This window comes from Mesoplodon bidens, assembly GCF_964165515.1.
Source record: "Mesoplodon bidens genome assembly, chromosome: 11".
NCBI lineage: Eukaryota > Metazoa > Chordata > Mammalia > Artiodactyla > Ziphiidae > Mesoplodon > Mesoplodon bidens.
Genome location: NC_138167.1, coordinates 12,228,964 through 12,255,253, shown reverse-complemented (window position 1 = coordinate 12,255,253; position 26,290 = coordinate 12,228,964). Strand labels below are relative to the sequence as shown.

Here is a 26,290-nt window from a genome sequence, read left to right as displayed (position 1 = left end):
AATGGATACAAAAAAAAAGACCCATATACAAGCTGTCTACAAGAGACCCACTTTAGACCTAGGGACACGTACAGACTGAAAGTGAAGGGGTGGAAAAAGATATTCCATGCAACTGGAAATCACAAGAAGGCTGGAGTAGCAATACTCATATCAGATAAAATAGACTTTAAAATAATGTTACAAGAGGCAAGCAAGGACACTACATAATAATCAAGGGATCAATCCAAGAAGAAGATATACCAATTATAAATATATATGCACCCAACGTAGGAGCACCTCAATACATAAGGCAAATACTAACAGCTCTAAAAGAGGAAATCAACAGTAACACAATAATAGTGGGGGACTTTAACACCTCACTTACACCAATGGACAGATCATCCAAACAGAAAATGAATAAGGAAACACAAGCGTTAAGTGACACAATAGACCAGATAGATTTAATTGATATTTATAGGACATTCCATCCAAAAACAGCAGATTACACTTTCTTCTCAAGTACCCGTGGAACATTCTCCAGGATAGATCACATCTTGGGTCACAAATCAAGCCTTGGTAAATTTAAGAAAACTGAAATCATATCAGACATCTTTTCTGACCACAATGCTATGAGATTAGAAATCAATTACATGGGAAATAATGTAAAAAACACAAAAACATGGAGGCTAAACAATGTGTTACTAAATAACTAAGAGATCACTGAAGAAATCAAAGAAGAAATCAGAAAATACCTAGAGACAAATGACAATGAAAACATGATTATCCAAAACCTATGGGATGCAGCAAAAGCAGTTCTAAGAGGGAAGTTTACAGCAATACAATCCTACATCAAGAAACAAGAAAAATCTCAAATAAACAATCTCACCTTACACCTAAAGGAACTAGAGAAAGAAAGACAAAGAAAACCCAAAGTCAGTAGAAGGTAAGAAATCATAAAGATCAGAGCAGAAATAAATGAAATAGAAATGAAGAAAACAATAGCAAAGATCAATAAAACTAAAAGTTTGTTCTTTGAGAAGATAAACAAAATTGATAAACCTTTAGCCAGGCTCATCAAGAAAAAGAGGAAGAGGACTCAAATCAATAAAATTAGAGATGAAAAAGAAGTTACAATGGACACCACAGAAATATAAAGCATCATGAGAGGCTACTACAAGCAACTCTGTGCTAATAAAATGGACAACCTGGAAGAAATGGACACAGTCTTACAAAGGTATAACCTTCCAAGACTGAACCAAGAAGAAACAGAAAATATAACAGACCATTCACAAGTAATGAAGTTGAAACTGTGATTAAAATTCTTCCAACAAACAAAAGTCCAGGACCCAATGGCTTCACAGGTGAATTCTATCAAACATTTAGATAAGAGCTAGCACCCATCCTTCTCAAACTCTTCTAAAAAATTGCAGAGGAAGAAACACTCGCAAACTCATTCTATGAGGCTGCCACCACCCTGAAAACAAAATCAGACAAAGATACTACAAAAAAAAGAAAATTACAAACCTATATCACGGATGAATATAGATGCAAAAATCCTCAACAAAATACTAGCAAACAGAATCCAACAACACATTAAAAGGATCACACACCATGATCAAGTGTGATTTATCCCAGGGATGCAAGGATTCTTCAATATACGCAAATCAATCAATGTGGCACATCATATTAACAAATTGAAGAATGAAAACCATATGATCATCTCAATAGATGCAGAAAAAGCTTTAGACAAAATTCAACACCTATTTATGATAAGAACTCTCCAGAAAGTGGGCACAGAGGGAGCCTAACTCAACATAATAAACATATATGACAAACCATAAAAGACAAACCCACAGCAAACATCATTCTCAATAGTGAAAAACTGAAAGCATTACCTCTAAGATCAGGAACACGACAAGGATGTCCACACTTGCCACTACTATTCAACTCAGTTTTGGAAGACCTAGCCATGGCAATCAGAGAAGAAAAGGAAATAAAAGGAATACAAATTGGAAAAGAAGAAGTAAAACTGTCACTGTTTGCAGATGACATGATACTATACATAGATAAGCCTAAAGATGTGAGCAGAAATTACTAGAGGTAATCAATGAATTTTGTAAAGTTGCAGGATACAAAATTAATGCACAGAAATCTCTTGCATTCCTATACACTAACAATGAAAGATCAGAAAGAGAAATTAAGGAAACAATCCCATTCACCATTGTAACAAAAAGAATAAAATACCTAGGAATAAACATATCTAAGGAGGTAAAATACCTGTACTCAGAATAATTGTAAGACACTGATGAAAGAAATCAAAGATGACACAAACAGATGGAGAGATATACCATGTTCTTGGATTGGAAGAATCAATATCATGAAAATGACTATACTACCCAAAGCAATCTACAGATTCAGTGCAATCCTTAGCAGATTAACAGTGACATTTTTTACAGAACTAAAACAAACAATCTTAAAATTTGTATGGAGACACAAAAGACCCCAAATATCCAAAGCAATCTTTAGGGAAAAAAATGGAGCTGGAGGAATCAGACTCCCTGACTTCAGACTATACTATAAAGCTATAGTAATCAAGACAATATGGTACTGGCACAGAAACCGAAATATAAATCAATGGAACAGGATAGAAAGCCCAGAGATAAACCCACGCAACTATGGTCAACTAGTCTATGAAAAAGGAGGCAAGGATACACAGTGGAGAAAAGTCAGCCTCTTCAGTAAGTGGTGCTGGGAAAACTGGACAGCAACATGTAAAAGAATGAAATTAGAACACTATACACAAAAATAAACTCAAAATGGATTAAAAACCTAAATGTAAGACTGGACACTATAAAATTCTTAGAGGAAAACATAGGAAGAACACTCTTTGACATTAATCACAGCAAGATCTTTTTTGACCCACCTCCTAGAGTAATGGAAATAAAAACAAAAATAAAAAAATGGTCCTAATGAAACAAAAGTTTTTGCATAGCAAAGGCAACTGTATACAAGATGAAAAGACGACCCTCATATAGGAGAAAATATTTGCAAAGGAATGAATGGACAAAGGATTAATCTCCAAATATATAAACAGCTCATGCAGCTCAATATTAAAACAAAAAACCCAATCAAAAACTGGGCAGAAAGACCTAAATAGACATTTCTCCAAAGAAGACATACAAATAGCCAAGAGGCACATGAAAAGCTGCTCAACATCACTTATTATTAGAGAAATGCAAATCAAAACTACAATGAGGTATCACCCCACACCAGTTAGAATGGGCATCATTAAAAAATCTACAAACAACACATGCTGGAGAGGGTGTGGAGAAAAGGAACCCTCTTGCATGGTTGGTGGGAATGTAAATTGATACAGAGACTATGGAGAACAGTATGGAAGTTCCTTAAAAAACTAGAAATAGAATTACCACATGACCCAGCAATCCCACTACTAGGCATATACCCAGAGAAAACCATAATTCAAAAAAACACATGCACCCCAATGTTCATTGCAGCACTATTTACAATAGCCAGGTCATAGAAGCAACCTAAGTGTCCATCAACAGACGAATGGATAAAGAAGATGTGGTACATATATACAATGGAATATTACCCAGCCATAAAAAGGAACGAAATTGGGTCATTTGTAGAGACATGGATGGATCTAGAGACTGTCATACAGAGTGAAGTAAGTCAGAAAGAGAAAAACAAATATTGTATATTAACGCATATGTGTGGAATCTAGAAAAATGGTACAGATGAACCGGTTTGCAAGGTAGAAATAGAGACAAAGATGTAGAGAACAAATGTATGGACACCAAGGGGGGAAAGCGGCGGTGGGGGTGTGTGTGATGAATTGGGAGATTGGGATTGACATGTAGACACTGATGTGTATAAAACTGATGACTAATAAGAACCTGATGTATATAAAAAAATAAAGATCTAGAGGGGCTACATCCAAGATTCTGAAAGAAGTTGGGGATGTGCTCCTCTGACTTCTTCCAAGTACGCAGTCTGATTCACGTGCTGGAGATTGGTTTGTCACCCTTGCTAGAGACAAACATCCTTCCTCTTCTACTAAGTGGGTTTTCAGATTCTTAAAGAAAAAGGCCGCAGAAAATATTACATTATATTCACACAGAAAATATAAGTAAAGCCACGCCAAATGAATCAGCTTTTTCTAAAACCTCAACTCCAAAAACTCTTTCTTCACAGGAGTTAATATTTCACTTCATGTTGCCAAACAAAACAAACTTTCAGCAATGGTATCAGAGAGACTTGGTGTTGGGAAATACTTTCACTGAGGTTGAAGTCTGATCTGGTGACTCTGTTCTCATGTTAACATCCCCCTTCCACTCCAAGAAACTCATTTAAACATATTTATCACTACAGGGTAGAAACAGTTTGTAAATCCAGGTTAGCTGTTTCTAACATATGCCAGGAGTATCAGATGATAGAGTAACTGCTTGGAAATTATTTGGATTATTTTAACATAACTGAACTAAGAGAATCCACACTAAACTTTGGGTGCTTGTTCCTGCCATAAGTAAATGTAACAACTGCTATTTATTAGCTTCTACATAATGCTGGAGTTGTGATGGGCTTCCCTAACTTTTAATGATAAGAGCTCTCAACCAGCTAAGGTCTTTTGCTAACTGTTGATGGTTAGACTTCAAGCTTTGGTAGTGAGTGTATTCTTTTAATCTCAGAAGGGGAGGAGAAAGATGGTAGTTTTGTAAGCTTGGATAGACACTCTAAGCCACAGCTTTGACACACAAGTAAAAGCATGATGCCTATTTAGTTCTAGGGTAGTGTAGGTGAGCAGATAAGGTGTGCATATCTACAGGTGAACTTTTAAAACATATCACCATTTGCATCCCACACACTTTAATCACTGTCTCCCATATTGTTCTAGAACTGTACTGTTCAATATGGTAGCCACTTGTTGCTCTTGAGCATTTGGAATGTGCCTTGTCCAAAATGAAACATACTATACGTGTAAAATACCAGATTTTGAAGACTCAATATGAAAAAAAACAATGTAAATATCTCATTAATAATTTTTATATTGATCATGCTAAAATATTTTTACTTTATTGGGTTAAATAAATGTATTAATTTTTTTTAATATCATGAAAACATCTTAGAATGGAGAAATTAATCATGAGTACAAAATTACTAATGGTTCCATGGGATGCCTTGAACCTTCTGTGCAAATAGCACAAATTACTGATTCTTACCTTCATAATGTAGTGACACCTGATTTTTTTTTTACTAAGTTCGAGTCTTCTCTGCAAACTGTTACATATTTTTAAATTTAACATAAATTAGAATAAATTTTGATAAGCTAATTTTAAACATATCACCAAATCTAGATGCTTAGTTTATTGCAAAGAACAAATACTAATACTTATTAACCACCTATATGTGTCAGAACCTCTAAAAGATGACTTCACAGTGTCTAATTTAACCCCCAAAGCAAGCCTACAGGGCAGATTTTATTCTTCTAAATCTGAGTCTCAGAAACATTAAGTGACTTGCAATTGGTTCTTGGTTACCCTACTAGCATATGGCAGAGTGGCTATCCCTACCCCAGGCTGGTATCAATGCCCACACTTTGCTGTTACCCACTATGCCTCTCTTGCAGCTGGGTTAAAAATCCCTGGTACAGACCATACAGGTTTCAAAATCATAAACAGTAATGTTATACCAGAAACTTCAAAGAAAATGGTTAGAATGTACTTCTCAAGGGAGGCAGAGGAAACTTCCATTGGCATAGGCTGGAATAAGATTTTTGCCTCCAGATGAAATAATCACCAGTATAAAGACGATCAAAATACCAAGAATAAAACATCATCGAATTCCATATTTTAAATTTAGTAGCCATTATTGACCTTCAGTTCCAAGACATACATTTAAAGTATGTTGATATTAAGGCCAATGATGTTGCCATTTGACATTACTGGCCATTCAAAGGTGAAAATGAATCTTTATTGACAGCTGTTATTCCTGAATTCTCAGAGGCTTGTATGAAATAAAAGTATTTAAAATTTTTAAAGGAGATGATTTCAGAACTTGAGGCAGAAGCAGAAATGATTTCAAGCTTTCAAGATATCGGGGCCTTTTTTAAGATTATGCAATATATTAATATTGCTTCACTAAAGATTAATAGTACACTTGCCACATTATTAAGTTAACAGGTTTCTGTGTCTGTGATTCATGCCGATAATAACTTTATTCCTGTTAACAATAATTCTCGCTTGAAATCAGTAACAGAAACTTTCAAGTTGTGCTGAGATCCTTTCAGTCTTAGAGTAGTTCCGCTGCCAGCACTATTTTAAAAACCATCATTCATTTTCCTCTAACTGGGGATACATGCTTAATATTTTGATTGAACTAGGCCAGAACAACTAATACTCCCTTCCCTCTTGCCACCTGTACCCAACCAAAACAATCCTGTTTACTATCCCAAGGGTCAAATTAAAGATTGAAAGATAAATTATCACCAGGACATATTTTATACAGATAGAAAGAATCTCAGTGAAAATGTGGTCCATTCCTGGATTTAGGCAGTTAACATAGCAATAGGCTCATTTTACAACTGGTGGGCTGGTTAGCAGCTGTACTGACTTATTACTCTGCTTCTCATACCTTCTCGAATTGCACAATTGATAATAGAGAAGGATTTAGTGAAGGTTTCAAACAAGAAGTTATCATTTGGATGTTTGAGCCAGGTTGCTCTCCCAGGATGGAGGTAAGGCAGGACTCCTAATGTAGTTCACGCATTGTAAGAAAAAATGGAGAATCCATTCCTCAAGGACAAGACTTGGGTTGACTTTCTCGCCAAGCCACTCAGTAGCTTTGTGTGCCCCTGGGAATGAAAGAAATACTCTGTGCTACTAATGATAATGACAAAGATGTGATTATTGCAACACAGCTCATGAACTAGAAAAGTGAGGAGATGCCCCTTTTCCTGTGACATTGTGCTTCAGTTCTGATGTTGTGACCTAATGAGAGGTTAGGAATACTTGAAGAGACTCCAAGTTAATGTTAGAGTTTTAGTGAGCATTAGGGTTTTTTTAAAAATGAAGAAATTCTAACACTACCTTGAGGGTTTCCAGTGAGGTAGAGGTGTTGTTGGTGTTTTGTTTTGTTTTTGTTTTCATTTTTCATTTCTGCTACTTTATTGTGCAACTTTTTTCATGGAGTTCCCTTTTTGGTCCTCTAGTGCCACACAATTAGTTTAAAAGGAGAGTATAGACACAAGTATGTTTTCTCTCCCTTTTCTCTTTTTACTTGGCTTATGTTAAAAACAAGGCCAATCCAGGGAGCCTATAAAGACAGCCTACAACAAGTAGTGTGTTTCCTCACTGGGTCCCCTCTTCTTAGGGAAAAATCATTCTTACTTATTTCGCCATCAAACTCGATGCTCTTTAAAGGATCTAGTCTAACCCAAACTATTTTTTTAATCCAGGTGAAAATGAAAGTCTTAATACTTCCTACTGGCTTTTGCTTTATTGTTGGGAAAAATAAAAAGCTTATTTGCTTATATGCAAAATTTATTACTTGATTTCTTATGTGTCATCCCAAGCACAAAATTAGGGTCACTTTTACTTTTCCAAGGAAAATTAAGAAGATAGATTAGATGACAAAATATTCGTCCATAAAGAATCAGTAGAATTGTCAATAGACTAAACACAGTTCCTACTCTCCTTTGTCAGTTCATAATCATGACCTTGAAGACCCGGGGAACATCCAGCTCATCTGTCACAGAGTACTGGCAAGGGATAAGGCATCTGCCACAGGACAGTTCCTCCAAAGTTACTTTAACCACTCTCTTACTAAACGGCTCTTTCCCCTTTCAAATACAGATTCCTTCAGGATATTATCTGCAGACCATGAATTCCAACCTGAATTTGGGTGGATTTCTTCTGCCAGTTGCAGTAATGAATGTCATCAGCATCCTACCACTACTAATTTTAGCACCTTTCATGGAGTATTTCAACACCTGCCTACTTCCCTCTAAGAGAGATGGACCATTTCTGTTGGCATGCATTAGTAAGTACAACTTACCATTTCAAGTGAATGGTTTACAACTTTTAAAATAAAAAAACACTGTACTAGGATCTAAGCTAGCTATATGCTCTGGAGTAGAGTCTGATTTTGACAAATTGGGAAGAAGGTGAATTTGAGAGTGATTATGCCCAGCTTCTCAAATCTCTACATAGACATCAGTGCCCCATTTTCTTCTCATCCATTTATGCTTCCTCAGAAGACACACATAAAGACTTGGTGCAAATTCCAGTGCCACCAAATGGCCTCTTCTTCTTCAAGTAAAGAAGTCTCTACTCCTAAGTCGATGCAGAGAATGTTCTTAAAAATTAAGACAAGTAATGGACCTAAAAAATAATGCTGGGCTATACTTGGGAGGCTTTAACTTCTGAAGCAGCAGAAAAAATTATTAAAAGTTCGTTGTATTCACAGCTTTAATATAGTACTTCTTCCAATAGTAAAGTGTATAACAGTAATTTTCAAACATTTTTTCCAGCTTTATTGAGATATAATTGACATACTGTATAAGTTTAAGGTGCACAGTGTCACGAATTGCTGCAAGTCTATATTGCAAAATATTTATCACAATAAGGTTAGTTAACACATCCCTGACCTCACATAATTACAGCCTTGCTGTTGTTATGGTCTACTCCTATTTTTTTAATTAATTTATTTTATTTTATTTATTTTTGGCTACATTGGGTCTTCATTGCTGCACGTGGGCTTTCTCTAGTTGCAGCGAGCGGGGGCTACTCTTCATTGTGGTGTGCGGGCTTCTCATTGCGGTGGCTTCTCTTGTTGTGGAGCACGGGCTCTAGCAGCGGGAGCCTCAGTAGTTGTGGCACGTGGGATTTAGAGCGCAGGCTCAGTAGTTGTGGCACATGGGCTTAGTTGCTCCGCGGCACGTGGGATCTTCCTGGACCAGGGATCAAACCCGTGTCCCCTGCATTGACAGGAGGATTTTTTGGTCTACTCCCATTTTTTAAAGTGAAAAAAAGTGTAGGACTTCTTACTCAGAACACAATCAATAGACTGTAAAATAAAATTTCTGCCAATGAAATGGGAGAGGAGGAGCATTCTGGTCACACTCTCCTCTGCCTCACTGTGGTCCCTCAGGTGCTACTGTGGAACAAGATGACAAACAATGGTACAGGAAAACCAGGCTCAATCTAACGACAAGAGATGGAGGTCTCAGCCCCTGCTCTGCTACTGAGCTGCTCCTGAGTGAATTGGAAAAACCACTTAACCTTTCTTGTCTTCTAGTTCACTTTTTTTTTTTTTTATTGAGGGGCATGCCCAAGATAAATTTTGGGTCCCTTTGTTCTGTAAGACTTTTGAAATCATTCAGGGTGACATCAGTACCTGGAGCCCAGTTGGGACACAGAATGAAAGCTCTGTAAATGTTAACTAATATTAAGTCATCATTTGCAAGGGGCAGGCCTCATTGTTTGGTGAGCATAAACACAAAACAAAGGGAGTTTGAAACGCTTAAGAAATAGCATGAGGCTTCCCTGGTGGCACAGTGGTTGAGAGTCCGCCTGTCGATGCAGGGGACACAGGTTCGTGCCCCTGTCTGGGAAGATCCCACATGCCGCGGGAGCGGCTGGGCCCGTGAGCCATGGCCGCTGAGCCTGCACATCCGGAGCCTGTGCTCCGCAACGGGAGAGGCCACAACAGTGAGAGGCCCATGTACTGCAAAAAAAAAAAGAAAAAGAAAAAAAGAAAAAAAAAAGAAATAGCATGCAATGGCAACTTTATGTCTTATCATCTACTTGAGAAATAATTTCATTGAAATAGCCAAGGTCAAGCAACTGAAAGATTCTTTTCTCTTGGTTAACCAGTTGTTATTCCTAATTCCTCCTTTGTAGAGATCTGTGAAGACCAAGCAGTCTTCTAGTAACCCATTATTATATATTTTGCTGTTTCTCTGTTTATAAATTACATTTTAGGGTACATGCTTCCTATTTACCAAAGCCACCAACAAGATCACTCCAGATCACATCACAAAGTAGATTTGTTTTTGGAAAGAACTCAAAGTGACTAAACTCTCCCTAGTTTATTTTATCTTCAACTGTAGAGGTCTTTAGTGCATATTCTGTTTTGATTTATTCCATAAGCCAGCAACCCTGACATTCTTTATTGTCATAGGTTTAGGCAAACTATAAATCTTAATAGGTTTTGACAGACCTGCGCATCCAGAGCCTGTGCTCCGCAACAGGAGAGGCCACAACAGTGAGAGGAATGCGTACTGCCAAAAAAAAAAAAAATCCTTCCTGGGAATTCCCTGGCAGTTCAGTGGTTAGGACTCCACATTTTCACTGCTGACCAGGTGAGGGCTCCGGTTCAATCCCTGGTTAGAGAACTAAGATCCCAAAAGCCATGCAGTGCAGAAAAAAAAAAAAAGAAAAAATCCTGAGAATAAGAAATCTTAAATTCACTTGAAATATGAGCAACTGTCTCTTGGACAATTCTCCACTCTTGCATATTTGAAATCATGTCTATTCTTAAAGAAATGTGTGTGCTTTTCTGGATAGAGGAAAGTTAGACAGAGTTATCTAACATATTGTTTGATGTTAATGAACTAAATATTCCCTATGAAAATTGGTAACAGACTATTGGCAGGAAAAATAAAAAAACTAGATTCATCTAAAAAAACTGAGCTATATTCTTCTGTATACAGAATACTGAATTCAGTGGTTTCTAAGCCAGACTCCATTCATTTGTTCATTTACATACTTGTTCACTTATTTGCATAATATTTTGCTATGGGAATATAAAGAGGTATGCATCTTTTTAACTAAATGTTTGCTTAAGTTTTCCATATTCTGCTTGTGATTATGGAAGATGAATAAGTTTTATAAGGACATATAAACATAAACCTAGGGTACTTTTTGATAGTAATTTAAATAACTGAATTAATCTAACATTAAAATTTACTTTCACTTTGAACCCAAGTGCCTTGAAAATGTGAGTGAAGTATATAAGTATATAAATTATGAACATACAAATATTTATGAATTGCTAATTGGAACCTAGGCACCTTCATATACATATCCCACTTAGCTTCATGATAATTCATCATTTACTAGGTCAAGGGTCTCAAAGATAATGTCTTATTTGAATTCAGACCTTCTAATTCTAAGCCCATTGCATCATCATCATCATCATCATCATCATTATTATCATTATTCCACTTACCAGCCATACATAGTTCTTAGATTATAGAAGTTATCAGTGTTAATTTGGAATCCTAACTGTGATTTCCAATTAAGGCTATGAAGTGAATGAAAAATTTTGTCATCACAATGAGTAGTTGCTTCTGGAGTCCCCCACTCCCTTTCACATTCAGTCGTTCCCCATCATGTTTAAGGAGGCAGATGGTATAGACAATGACGATGCCTAGTGTTTGACATGGATAATCACAGCCCAGGCCAAGAGTGAGGGATAGAGAAATCTCATTCAGTTGGTCAAACTAGAAATTTAATAAAGGGAACAAAATGAGCTCACTTTCCTACATCTAGCTCATAAACAATGCAACCTAAGAGGAGTTTCTTATTCAAGATAGGACATTCTTGAGTTTATCAGCTAAAGAAATCAACAAGTGTACCAAAGTACCAACAGTAAAAAATCTCCAAACCTTCCAGAACTGTGAAAGGCAAAGGTTTGATACGCTCAGAGTGTTTCATCAAGACTGTATTTTCCTAATGTTACATGTGACAGATTTGTCTGTTTAAAAGTCAATCTTAGTACACTAAAAATCTAGAATCAGTGATATCGTGATTTATCCTCTGTCATCATTGGATATCCCGTGTTTTAGCCTTTTTCAGTTCAAAAATGTTTACACCATGAGTATTTCCTTTCCTTACCATTAATTAAAGCCCTGCAGTATGTGGCATTTAGTAGCTAGTGCTGACACCCACAAGTATTAATCTGACTAAAATTAGCCTAATTAAGATTGTTATTAAGCCTTATACAAAGCAGAAGTGTACAGCACAGTAGGTAGCAATTATCTTGGCTTTTAAGTAGCATTGATATTGAAATGCAGATGAAGTATATTCAAATATCTGCCAGACCTTCCTCTTTAAAATAAAACTTGAAAATTCAAATTCTAACTTAAAGTCTTTTATGATATAGGTACAGCCAAGATGTTGGTTCCTTTTTGTATAACCATTAACTTCTACTAGTTCTAATAATTGGCAGTGATATAAAATTTCTTTTTGGTTGGAATCAAAATGCTTGATAAATTAAAAACCAAGTCAGAGATCCAATCACCTTCATTGAAAGTAGGATTATTTCATCAAAACTACTTTTTCTCTATTATAGTTTTTAGAATTGTGACATTTTTCCAAGAAACATCACAGTGTATACCCATCGCAAAATACCTGGGAAGACGAAGTGTATAAACACTAAAAGAAGTAACATGCAAATATCTAGCCTGACTAACACGTTCATTCGGTTGTTCACTTGTTTAATAAAAGCACGTTAATGTTCTCAGGTTCTTACTTTTAAAGTTGACATGAACACTGGAATTAAATTTGAGGTGAAGTAGACCATCTAGTAAGCCATCTGAAGCAATAATTTATGCCTTACAGGTACGTTTGTATAACTGATCTCCATATAAATGAGTTACTTGTTCCAGATTCAGAAGTTTAAACACAAACTGAAGCTGAATCTCCTGAAATGAGTTCCCAGTGGTCTAAAGAGAAACAAAAGACAGAATATGGATAGCTCAATTCAAACACAGGAACATACCACTAGTAGGAGAAACAATAAAGCAAAAAACATATGCCATTCTAATAGTGGGTGAGAAAGATCTTCCACAACGGCAGCAGATATGTATGATGATAAAATCACAGCTGTCTCTATAAGAGTGTTTTATGGACACCGGTATATTCTTACATTAGCTAATTTCATATTCTCAGAATTTTCCAAAATCATGGATCCAAGGGCAATTTCTCAAGGACTCAATAGAATTCCATACTTACTGTTGTGTTACATATCAGAGACTCATACATCAAACTACACAGAAAAAACCCATAGTTTTCTCAGTGAGGTAAATTTAGCCAATAATGGAAGAATCTTAACATATCTATATTGTAGTATTATATTCTGCTTCAATAGGAAATGGCAAATACAACCGAAATGTTTGAATAAATTCTGACTTTTAAAAATTTCATTGTGGTCTAGTTTGGAAAATTATTACATAGTGGGATAATAGAATAAACTATAAGAGCTTTAAGACTTTTATAGACCTGTCTACAATCACACAGCCAATATTAAAACATACATTATTTATCTGGATATAATATCTCCTTTGGAACCATGTGCTTTATCTTGTAAATACAGATCTGCTAGAGGTGTAAAATGTGTACATTCTGATAAACTGCACTCTGCTTTGGACGAGTTATGATCTAATAGAAGTTAGGAATAAAAATGGAGCAGATTAAATTTAGGTTGGAATCCAACTTTGTTATGAATTTTTAAAAAACCATTTTTCACTTGCACCAGAGTGCAGTAACAAATAAAAAGCAAATGTAGTTACCTAGATGCTTCAGGTAAAATACACTTTGCCCTAAAATACCTAGGTAAATGAGTTAAATATTTGTGCTTTGCTTGAAATTGTCTGGAGAACTATCTTTCATTGGATTTTCCTAGACCAGATCTCATAGTGCTCTATGCTAGAGAAGTTTAATATGTGTAGAAATCTTCTTGGATCTTGTTGAATGCAGATCTGATTCAGTCCTTCTAGGATGAAGCTTGAGATTCTGTATGTCTAGCAAGCTTCCAGGTGATCCCTAAGCTGTTGATCAGGGACTATACTTTGAGTTTCAAGGATAGAGCAAGAGGCCAAGAGACTTCTCTCTCACATTTCACGCCTATGTACAGGAAACAGAGACCCAGGTAAAAATGCCACAATTCTGCATCAAGTCAGAGCTAAAATTCATCAGTAAGCAATAAAAACTGATGATTAAACCAAGGTTTGGCCAACCACTACACTCATGGGCCAAATCTGGCCCCTACTGCCCTAGCAAACTGCTTTACATATAGCGGTAGCAGAGTAAATATTAAATTGAATTGACATTTTAGGTCTCTTTCTGGTGAGTCTTAATGTGTCAAGTAATCTAGATAAATCCTGTGATGAATTTTATCTTAAAGGTAGATAATATTAAAATTCCTTTTTAAATATGAACTGTTAACAGAACCAAAATCTCTACTTCATTATGAATGGGCCTCCATGGAACCTAATTTAAAGTAATAATAAAATTTTAAATTCCTCAAATATTCTGTTATTCAGATTTCCTCCTTTTTTACACCTTCTATTTCTTGAGGTCTCAGTAAAGACCAGATTTTATGGATACATTTAAATGCTGAGATACAATCAAAAAATCTACTTACCAGTTTCTCTATCAACCAAAACAAACACTAAGCTATTTAAACATTAGATTGATTTTTCTGAATTGAAAGCTTTGCCTTATCTGAAATTTCATGCAAATTAGCAAAAGGTGACTATCTCTAAATTTCAGGTAAATTCCATCAAGCTAAAGTTTGCCTCTGCTCTAACAATGGAATTAAGTCCAGTAATATGAATGATAAATTGAGAAATGGAATGGTTGCAGTAGATATAAACTGTACCAAAATTGTAACAAAATCTCTACTCATTTTCAAACAAAATTTCCTAGATAATTCCTTAAAAGTAAAAGAGAAAAGTTGAACCACTATCTGAATAATTGCTTCCATTTATATTTGTTTCCTAGTTAATTCACCTTTAATATTTTTTTTCCTAAGCAAAAGTTTCTAGTCTTTAATTCTGTAATAGCTGCTTTACTTTTTCTGAAAAGATTAGAGAAATGTCAGAAAACTGAGGACTGATAATGCTTACAGGTTATTTCAAAACTGTTTTTCAATAATAATTAAAATCTTATGAAGAGATCATTTTATTTAAAATTTTCCCAAATCATTTTTGATTCAGATATATCTAAAAAAGTTTTCAGAATAATATAACTTATCTGAGGATAAAAGTTCAAAACCATTGCTTTAGCTTCAATAATAATTGCTACTAATTGCTACCAGGAACCGTTACAATAATAACTGTACATTGTCTTTAAGTCTCATAGCCATCCTACAAAGTAAGTGTCTTTATCCCCATCTTAGAGCTGAGGAAAGAGATAATGAGGTTAAATAACTGAGGCCATGTAACCAGTAAGTCAGGAAAGAGGGAACTAATGTAGCCATTTCTGACAGACCAGAGCCTGAGCACAGGAAAATCACACAACACAGTTAGCTGGCACTGAGATATCCCTGCAACAACAGCAAAAACAACAGATATTGAGGATACATCCTCTACTGTCCATGTGTAAGAAATGCTATAGCCTATTACACTGATTTGGGGGCTCTTTAAAATTTTTTTTCTTTTTCACTTTTTCTTCAGTTGCTGGCAATCTTTCTGCTGCATTGTCTGTGATTGTAGCTGGCTTCTTTGAAATACACAGAAAGAACTTCCATCCAGTCGAGCAGCCTCTTTCAGGCAAAGTTGTCACCATTTCCTCCATGCCCTGTTTCCACCTGGTTCTTCAATACGTTTTACTTGGAGTGGCTGAAACTCTGGTCAACCCAGCCTGTGAGTAACAATTTTTTCACCACCTGTTAGAACATACTGAGCCTTCACACAGAACACATCACCTCAAGCAGCTGGAGATCTAGTCCCATCCTGGAGATTTCCCGCAATGCTTCAGAACAAGCTTATGCATCACCCTCATTTTTAAAAAACGTATAATTAACTCTTCCTTCCTTTACTACATACAGACTATGATTAATTCTACCTGAATATAGATAGAATGGAATGGAAGATTTACTAATCTGGTTAAAGGCAGTGATCATTTGGTCAGATACATGACAGGAGGAAAAAACTTTGCTAAAATCTAGAAGACGCCGCTGATATATGCAGATGCAAACTCTCCTCTTCTCCCTTCCCTCTTCCCACCCTGCTCCCTCTCATTCATAGATAAACTCACATATATACTCCCTCCAAGAATGACATTTCTAATGTACTTTGAAAGTATATAAGTATGCAAAAGCAATGAAAATTTGAGTCAATTTTCCAGACGACTCAATGTCTTTAAATTAAATTACACTAAATTAAGTGGGATCACTAGTGTTTCATAAGACAGGTTCAAAGTAACTTTATTAAAACTCAAGCGTTTTCTGGCATATCTAGATGGCTGATATTAATTAAACTAGTCACTTTAAAATTCATCAAAATATTTCTGTGACTTCTTGCCCAGAAATATGTGTGTGTGTGTGTGTGTGTGTGTGTGTGTGTGTGTTTATCAGTGTGATCTATTGCAACCTATATCTCTATCTGCCTTATAGTTCCCTGTATGGGGAATCCTGATTGTAACTCAAGCACCAATTATACTTTACCAAGATTATTTTTATAACTTCCTAACTCTTCCTACCTTTAACATCTCTCCCATTCTAGCTACTCAATTCACAACCTTTTGAGTAATTATCCTAAATGACAATTCTACCATTTCACTTGTTTAAAATCTTCAATGATTTTATTATCTTCAGTTATTCTTAAATTCCTTAAAGAAATATATATTTTATGTATATACATGCACACATACACATACATATATATGATTCTGAAGCAGTTCTTTGAAAAAAGTCAAAATAAAATTGTGTCATTACAGTCATACATATGTTAGACTTCTTTTTTATAATTTTAAATCATTTCATTCCACATGAAATAAAAGGTTTTATGAGATTCTAAAATGTGGTTATCACTCTTTAACACTACAAGGAATACAAAAGAAGTATAAAAGAATGCCACCACACAAATATTTGTGACTTCCCTGATGTTTCCAGAAAATTGTTGGAAGTAGTCAGCCAGAATTTTATAGGTTAGATGTGAAGAAAGGTAATGTATGAAGGTGATGAGTGAATACAGTCAGGAAATGCCCAGCCAGCTAAGCAGTTGTGGTTCAACACACAAAAGCCAGAGATAATTAACTAGCAGCCCTGTATTGCTTTTAAGGAAGAAAAATGATGGCATCACAGATTATTCTGGTGGGAATGATTCAACAGAGAGGGAAAGTTGATGGTGTCAGGAACATACAAGCTGAGAATTTGGCTTACAAAATAGCAAGCATAGTTCATCAATGGGGACATTTTGGAAGGCAGAGTGTGTAGATGCAGAAACTCATGGGTATGTAAATATGGTGTGGAGGTTCTACGGAAATTCTCTTCCAGCTGATTCGATATCTTTAGTGAAGTGGGATGCCAAGCCATGAGCTGAGGATGAAGGCGGACATCTTGGGGGTTGGAAGAGAGGGGAAAGGTGTGTAGTCGTTGTCTAGAACAATGAGGGGTGAAGGAACCAGGGAGATAATAGAGAAGTTACCACGGAGCATAAGGAGACCATTTGAGGTTTGTGGGCAGGAATTTAAAATGGGTTGGTCAACGGGGTTATAAGGTTTTCTCCATCCACATGAGACTGCATGGATATAGGAGCAGAGATAGCAGATAAAGAATTGTTTTTCCAATCAATTTCCAGAAAGCAAAAGACAGGCAAAGAAATGAGGGAATGTAGAAGAATATGACTCTGACAGTTAACTTAACTCATCCAGTGGAACTTAACTTGAGTAAAAAGAGTAGTGAGAACATGAAGGGCATGAAAGAAGTGAAAATAATAAAAGGAGTAAAGGAGTGGAGGCCTGAAGGAGGACAAGCATTCTGGTGGTTGAGTAGTCAAGAGTAAGCTGGGAAGATGGAAGGTGGTCATCAGAGGGGAAGGCACAAAGTTGAGATTATGGAGTGTTGACAATTATTACTCTAGGGAATGGGTTGGCAAACTTTTTCTTAAAAGTGTCAGATAGTAAATGGTTAGGTTTTACATTCTACTCTCTGTTACAACTACTCAACTCTGTCATTGTGGTGTATAAGCAATCAGAGACAATATAGAGTGAATGGGTGTGGCTGTGTTCCAAAAAAAACTTTATTTATAAATAGGTGGCAGGCTGGACCTTACCTGACTGTAGTTCAACAACCCTGGTCTGGGGTGCAAGATTCAGGGTGTGACCATGGGTGTGAGTGACTGATGTCAAGTGGAGGACAAGGACATTGGAAAGGAGGTCAGGAACTGGGAAACCAAGAGATGGCAGGATGGAAGGTTGGGAGGATGATCTATATGTATGTGTGTGTTAAAATTGCCGAGGATTAAGGCAGAAGTGGAACTGGAGAGTGTGACCATTAGAGGGGAGCTGATGACTTTGAAAAATAGAGGAAAATGTCTTAGAGATTAGTGGTGACAGCACAAAAGAGAAATATTAGGTGATGTAATTGGGTAACATGAGATTCAAAGCTGAAGCTTCTTAGGGATGAGGAAGGAAAAATGACCTGAAAATGGAAATAGTATAAAGTTCCATTTTCTAGTTCTGTGGTGCTTCTCCACATGTTCAAAATAACCCCTCACCAAATGCAATAAACACATTTTAACTGTTTAAGAACAACTGGAGTAAAAGAAATTTCCAGCAACGAGTCCCTAGTACCAGGTGCCTCAGGAAGGCAGTTCTGGCCCTGTAGTTTGTAGATTCCGCATATGCTGTGATGGGGCATCTTTGCAAAACACTAACCACCCTCCACCTAGAGACACATTTCAGCTCTCTTTGGCAAGAAGACCAGCTTTCCTGTACACTGAATATTTTCTACAGTGTCTTCACAGTAAAATGAGAATTTTAGAATAGTGGCAGGCTTGTTGATCATATCTATACTACAACGTGCCAAAAGAAGTATCATGGAGCCTAAAAACTCAAGCTGGTGATCACCAAAGTCAAAAAAGATCAGAACATGCAAGTAGACGCCTGGAATTGGAGATCGGAAGACTTGAAGTGCTAAGTCCTATAAAAGGGAATCGGAGGCTTTCAAAACGATGAAAATGACATCAAAGAGAGATTCACCAGCAGGCAGAGAGCTGGCAAAGTGTGTTCATGAATTATATACCGCACCAGAAGTTCTAGCAAGAGAAAAGCACAGGATTAATAATTAACTAGCAAAGTAATAATGGGCTTGTAGAGTTTCTGCTTTTTCTCAGTGAAAGAAATAGGCCTACTTCGTCTTTCTGCCCATTGTTTGTCTCCTCATATTTATAAAGAGGAAAGTTCATAAGCCACATCCTTTTTATAACCATGAATCGTTTCTTCCCAAAGCCTCTTCAGCATTTTCCTCGTACTCTCCTTTGGATCTTCCTGAACAAACATTGCGAGCTTGGCCTCGGGCTCCTGCTGGCGGTTTGCACTGCACAAGAGAGCTCTGGTACACACGGCCTCCTGGTGCCGATATCTGAAGCCCTTCTTCACAGTATTTTCTTTCTCACCATCATTACCTTCATCTCCAGTAACTATGTGTGGTATTAAGTGCCCAGTTAGCACCGCCCTTAGTATTGTGCATATCTCTGCTTTCTGCCCTCCCAGAGTTTAAAATCCAGGAAAGATGTACTGATGCTTTTTCCCACCCTCGGCCCCAGACCTCAGCACATCTGGAGCACAGAGACTCCTTTAAATGTTTATCAAATGATAAATAAAAACACGTGGAGAACACAGAAACAAAACAGAAATGTTAAATGAAAACAGGAAGGAACATGAATACATTGACATTAGGTGTTAGTAAGTTCATTTAAAAGTGCTGGACAGGGCTTCCCTGGTGGCGCAGTGGTTGAGAGTCCGTCTGCCGATGCAGGGGACACGGGTTCGTGCCCCGGTCCGGGCAGATCCTGCATGCCGTGGAGCGGCTGGGCCCGTGAGCCATGGCCGCTGAGCCTGCGGGTCCGGAGCCTGTGCTCCACAACGGGAGAGGCCACAACAGTGAGAGGCCCACATACTGCAAAAAAAATAAAAATAAAAAGTGCTGGACAAATGCAGAGTTTTACTGGGGTAAAAGTACAGAGAAACCAGGGGTGAAGTCTTCTTGAGGAGAGAAGGGAGAAGGTAATAAAATCTCATTCTTCTTAGAGAGAGGGAAACTAAAAGTTTAGTGCTTACGGTATATCGGTTTTCTATCACCACATTTCTTTTTTAAAAGAGCTTTAGTGTTTATCTACTAGCTCTCACTGTAGAAAAATTTGCAAAGCTCAAAAGAGTAAAAATCCAATAATTCAGCCAGTCAAAGCTAAAACTGTTCATGTTGTTTAATGTGTTTACTTAAAATATTTTGCCATTCATATACAAAAGAGAGAGATGAGTACAATAAACTCGCATGTATTCATGTTCCAGCTTCAATAATCTTCCACGCATGGCCAAACTTGTCTCATTTGTACCTTCATTCACATACTTTCTTCCTCTTTGTGTTATAATTATGAAGCAAATCACAGATATCATATCATAATAAATACTATAAATATTTTAGCTTTATCCCTTAGATTGCCATGCATATTTTAACATAGTTATGTTGCTATGGAAAGTACAAAATTATATATACTTATTTCATTTATTTCTGATATTGAAAAAAATATTTTTAAGCGAAAATTAAAAAAAAAACTTTGCTACGTGATTTTCTTTCAACCACTTACCACCATCATTACTAATACTCCAAAGATGACTTGGGGGGAAAAAGATAACCATTTTGGAGACCCAATGCTTAAGCTATTGTCTCTCCTTAAATGGGATAATTTAAATGCATATAAAGGGTTTTGCACAGTGACTTACACAAGTAGTTAGGGGCTATTTGACTTGGTAAAATTAATACTGTTAAAAATAGCTAACCTATTTTATTGTAATAAGCACTTTACATATATTATAGCAAGTAACAGTCACAGCACCTCAGCAAGTGAGTAATGGTCTTACTCTCATTTTATAGAGAAGAACACTGAGGCTTGGGAAGTTTAAGTAACATACCTAAAATCACAGAGGTAGTAAACAGTTGACCCGGGATTTTAGTATAAACTTATCTAACTCCAGAGCCCGTGCTGTTAACCTCTATGCTAGTTTTCTATGATAAATTCAAGATTTCTATAGGGAACCTAATGATGTACATAGAAGTACAGAATCATAGACCTTATTGATAGATTGTCATGATATTATCCAGTACAAGCCTTAGCTCAATCCAAAATTCATAAGAAATATTCCAATAGAGGTGAAATTTGGGTGAATATATTGGGACACTCAACCACCAGTAATCAAATTTTCCTTGTACCATTACAGCAATATATTTTGCCATTTTTTATTCCTTGTAGACATCTGTAAACTGTAATATCATAATATAGCTTACTATAGTAACTTTAACAAAGTCCAACAGAAATTTTGCCTGTTTTGGTAAACTTTCTTTGAGGTAATGATCAATACTAATTTGAAGAATATCTATGAAAGTATTTTAAAGAGAATGTTCTAAATTCTGAACTTTTTTCTTCTCAGTCTCTGTAAAATCATACAGATTTGTTCCAAGTACCATCAGAGGAAACTTTATGAATTGTTTGACACTGTTCAATGGATTTGGTTGTTTCATGGGGGCACTGATGGTGGAGCTGGTCTACCTCATCTCAGAAGGTAAAAACAGTTTCATGGTATGCTTATATATATATCGATTTGATGACTAGAGAATTGAGAGACAAAACCTTAAGAGAGGGGCTTTGCTAGTGTAGTCTTTTTTTAAATTGATCCACTTTTGCAATTAAGATAGAATTAAGATAGGAAATAGACTCTTGCTGTATTCATTAATTTCTAGGAATTGTTTTTCTTTTGATAGGGGGAGGTAATTACAGAATGTCACTTCTCATGAGACCCTGTCTGCTCTCTTTCTTTCGTGTATTTTAAAACAAACTGGTTATTATATTCTTACTAGGTCTTTCAACAGGGCTGTATTACATAATGTGTCATAGCTGGCATAGGTAACCCTCAGAAAAGGTAAGTCCTGTGTAAATATAAGAGGACAGGGTATCTGGATGATCCTTTATCCAGAAATAGTGTCCGTGCAACCAAAGAGAAATTGTGAGTTGAATGACAACCGATCTTGGAAAATTTTCTCTATAGATATTTTGGTAAGGAGAAACAATCAATCTGAAAAATTCACATGCAACATAAAAAGTACTACTCTTATATGGGCTGGTAGAAAAATCAAACAGGATAACATTAAAGATTAGCTGTCACAGTGAAATGTCTTTGGATGTTTTTTAAATCTACAGACTTTTTCCTTTATTTGTTCTGAGAGGTTAATACAGCTTAAAATTTATTAAATTTGCTTGTGCTTATTTTATGGGAAATACTGCACGCCTATTCTCTGCTTTCAAAAACACTTATTGTTATACCTTTAAAATAATGTAAAGAAATATTCATTTGTATTCTCTACAAATAAATTTTACTTGCCTACGTTCACACTATGGAAAACATAAATTCTATGAATGAGAAATTCCTTTTAACACTAGGGTATCCATTCAAAAAATATTTATGGGGCTTCCCTGGTGGTGCAGTGGTTGAGAGTCTGCCTGCTGATGCAGGGGACACGGGTTCGTGCTCCGGTCTGGGAGGATCCCACATGCCGTGGAGCGGCTGGGCCTGTGAACCATGGCCACTGAGCCTGCGTGTCCGGAGCCTGTGCTCCACAATGGGAGAGGCCACAGCAATGAGAGGCCCGCGTACGCCTCCACAAAAAAAAAATTTATGGAGGATCCATAAAAACTCTGTTCCAATTACCATATTGGGCACGAGAAACACTATGGCAAGCAAAATAAATTTCCAAACCATCACAAAATTTCCAGGGGTGTAGGGAAGCAATAAAATTGAGTGATGAATTAAATGATAGGTATAGTAGAGTTCTAGGGAACAAATCTACAATCCTTGATTGTTAAGATCAAACCCTGTTCTTTTCTTAGTTGACTGAGAAAGTTAAGCCAACGTATATATTGAATACTTACCATGTGCCAGGCCCTGTGCTACATGGATTATGTGAGATATGGTTCCAGTTTTCAAAGGGCTCGAATCCAAACTGTCACAATTAAGTGTGAACTACAGGAGTTGTTGACATCTCTGATGATTAGATTCTTTAAATGCAAACAAAGAACAAAGCACTGGTATTAGGATTTTATAAGATAACTTGGAAAATTCTAACCTATATCTCTACCTCAACATCTTAGTTGTTGAACATGTTTATTTTCTTCAAAATTACTCAATGAAGATGTTTCTGAAAATTTGCTTAAAAAAGGTCTATAATCAAATTACATTTGACATATTCTAGAAAGACTGCAAAGCCAAACATTACTATAAGTTTACCTTTTATATAAGTCTAAATTTTTCATATACATGCTTAAGCACCTGACCCAGGGTCTGGCCAAACTTCAAGTTAAGCTCTCCACAAGGCAGTTCTCACTTTAGTCATCAGCCACAAGTTTGGAGGTCCCCAGGGCTGCCATCACTTCTGATAAGCTGGCTATAAATATGGAGATTCCCCACAGACTCCCCCTCAGAACTGATAATTTGCTAGCAAGCCCAATACTTAGGATTACAGCTTTCTTATAGCAAAAGAATACAAATGGGAATGTGATAAAGGGAGAGAGGCATAAAACAAGGTCTGGGAGGGTCCCAAAAGCAAAGCTTCTTTCACCCTTAGAGATGTGGTACCCAACTGGCACATCAGTGTGTGACAATACTCAGAGTATTATCACCCAGGGAAGCTTACCTGAGCTTTGGTGTGCAGACATTTTATTGAGGCTTTAATATGTAGGCAGATTGACTGAAACATTGGCCATGTAGTTTAACTCAATCTCCAGCCTCTTTTCTCTCTTAAGAGATGGGGCTGATATCCTGTGGCTCAAAACCCCAACCCTCTAATCATATGGTTGGTCTTCCTGGCTGGCCAGCTCCCATTCTGAGTCATGCCATTAACATAAACCATCAGGTGGGGCTTAAGAGGCCAATCATGAATAACAAACATACTTCAATCACTTAGGAAATTCAATGGTTTTAGAGTTTATCTCCCAGGAGCCAGGAAGAAAGACCAGTCAATTTCTCTATCATGCACAACTATTCTTGCAAATACATTTCACTGAAAACCTAAATTTTTATTGAGAATCTGCATAGTGTGGTAGGACCTGTTATATACATTGCTGGGTTTATTACGGCAATCTTATAAAGTTGATATTATTATCCTCATTTTTGAAATTTAATAATTAATACAGAAAGAAGAAAATGAAGTGCTCCAGTCACCACTACTAGTATCTGACAGAGCTCTGACCCTCCCAGCGTTCTGCAACCAATGCCAATGTTTTTCTTCAATATTTATTTATTTATTTTATTTTACTTTGGCTATGCCAGGTCTCAGTTGTGGCACATGGGATCTTTGTTGCAGCATGTAGGATCTTTATTTGCAGCCAATGTTGATTTTAATACATCAAAGAGCTACTAAGACTCACACAGTGTAAGGGCTTTTTACTTCTGCAACACAATCTCCTTGGATGGAGGTCTGCATATAGGATATTATTGATAATATTCTAGACATAGTAAAAGATAGATTTTTAAAAGTTTATATAATTTTGGCAGAGTTTGGTGCCCATGAAAGGAAGTTTACTAAGAACACATGGTGCGGACATCTTAGCAACATGGGGTGTGCAGGGGAGATTCTCTAAACTTATGTTCAAAAGAACACCATTTAAATTACTGATGATTGATTTGATTTACTCCTGAAAACTTTTTTTCTGTTCATAGTAATACTGTGTTACATCAAATCACATCCCAATAAATTAGAATCTCACAGTTGGATGTCACCTTAGAGGTAACCTAGTCTAACGTACCAAAAACTAGAAGATGTACCATCATCTTCCAGTGCCCAGAAAAATTATCTACTTTGAGAAGTAACCTGAGTCTACCCATCTGTTGATAACTGTATTCCACAGGATAAGCTTAGTTTTCTATCCACATAGCAACTCTTCAAACATTTGATAAATATTTGGAGAAGTAATGTGGTACAATGTTTAAAAGAGTAGGTCCTGTAGTCAAACTATATGAATTCCAATCCTGGTAGTCTAGCTGTGTGTCCTCAGTTTTCATGCCAGAAACAACAACAATAAATAATTCATCATGGGCTTCCCTGGTGGCGCAGTGGTTGAGAGTCCGCCTGCCGATGCAGGGGACACGGGTTCGTGCCCCGGTCTGGGAAGATCCCACATGCCGCGGAGCGGCTGGGCCCGTGAGCCATGGCCGCTGAGCCTGTGCGCCCGGAGCCTGTGCTCCGCAACGGAAGAGGCCACAGCAGTGAGAGGCCCGCGTACAGAAAAAAGAAAAAAAAAATTCATCATGTTGCTGAGAGGATTAAGTAATTAATATGCACAATAAGTGCTCAATAAAGACAGCTGTTATGATCCCCTTCTATTTATAGACAAACCACTCTAGTTTTTTTCATGTTACATGATTCCCTGATTTTTCACTATCAAAACACCTCCATCCGTTAAACAAACAACAACTTGTCAGTATCTTTCTTAAAATATGGTTTCCAGAATCAGTCACAATACTCAAAATGGGTACATGAAGATAGATATGTTACTTTTATCAACCTTCTCTCTCTCTTTCTTTCTCTCTCTTTGTTAATGCCAACAGCGACTGTGGTGACTTTTTCAGTAATTGCATCACACTTATGGTAAATTAAAACCTGAGGCTTTTTTTTTTTTTTTTGCCGTACGCGGGCCTCTCACTGTTGTGGCCTCTCCCGTTGCGGAGCACAGGCTCCGGACGCGCAGACTCAGCGGCCATGGATCACGGGCCTAACCGCTCCGCGGCATGTGGGATCTTCCCAGACCAGGGCTCGAACCCGTGTCCCCTGCATCGGCAGGTGGACTCTCAACCACTGCGCCACCAGGGAAGCCCCCTGAGGCTTTTTTTTTAATTTTTGGCAGTTTCTCTCAATTCAGTTCCAGTCATCTTATCACAATTTCTTTTCCTAATTAAATGGGGGACTTTATCTCTATCCTTAATAATTGTCAACCCATCATTCTAAATAACAGACATTTAAAAAACTCGATTCTGTCATCCAGTGAATTACTAATCTTTACTTCTTTACCAGCTTTGTGTCATCTGCAAATTTAGTAAGCAAGTTCCTAGACTTCTTCTAGGTAATTGATAAAATTGTTGAACTGGACAGGACCAAAACCAAAGCCTTGTGGGAAATTCCTAGAGATCTCACCGCAAGTTAATGACAATCAACTAATCCTCCCCTTTTGGATATAATCATCTCCCACTTCACCTAATTACTATCGTTCAGCCCACACACTTCTCCATCATTC

General features: G+C 36.9%; 1 protein-coding gene across 1 annotated transcript in view; it reads left to right on the top strand.

Moving 5' to 3' along the window:
* SLC15A5 (solute carrier family 15 member 5) overlaps positions 1-26,290 on the top strand; it is a gene marked incomplete at its 3' end in the record, with an annotated part of 71,827 nt that overhangs the window by 22,694 nt on the left and 22,843 nt on the right. The window contains 2 exon segments of the mRNA XM_081248800.1: positions 7,851-8,037; positions 21,438-21,569. Of these exon segments, the coding sequence (XP_081104926.1) occupies positions 7,851-8,037; positions 21,438-21,569 (319 nt within the window).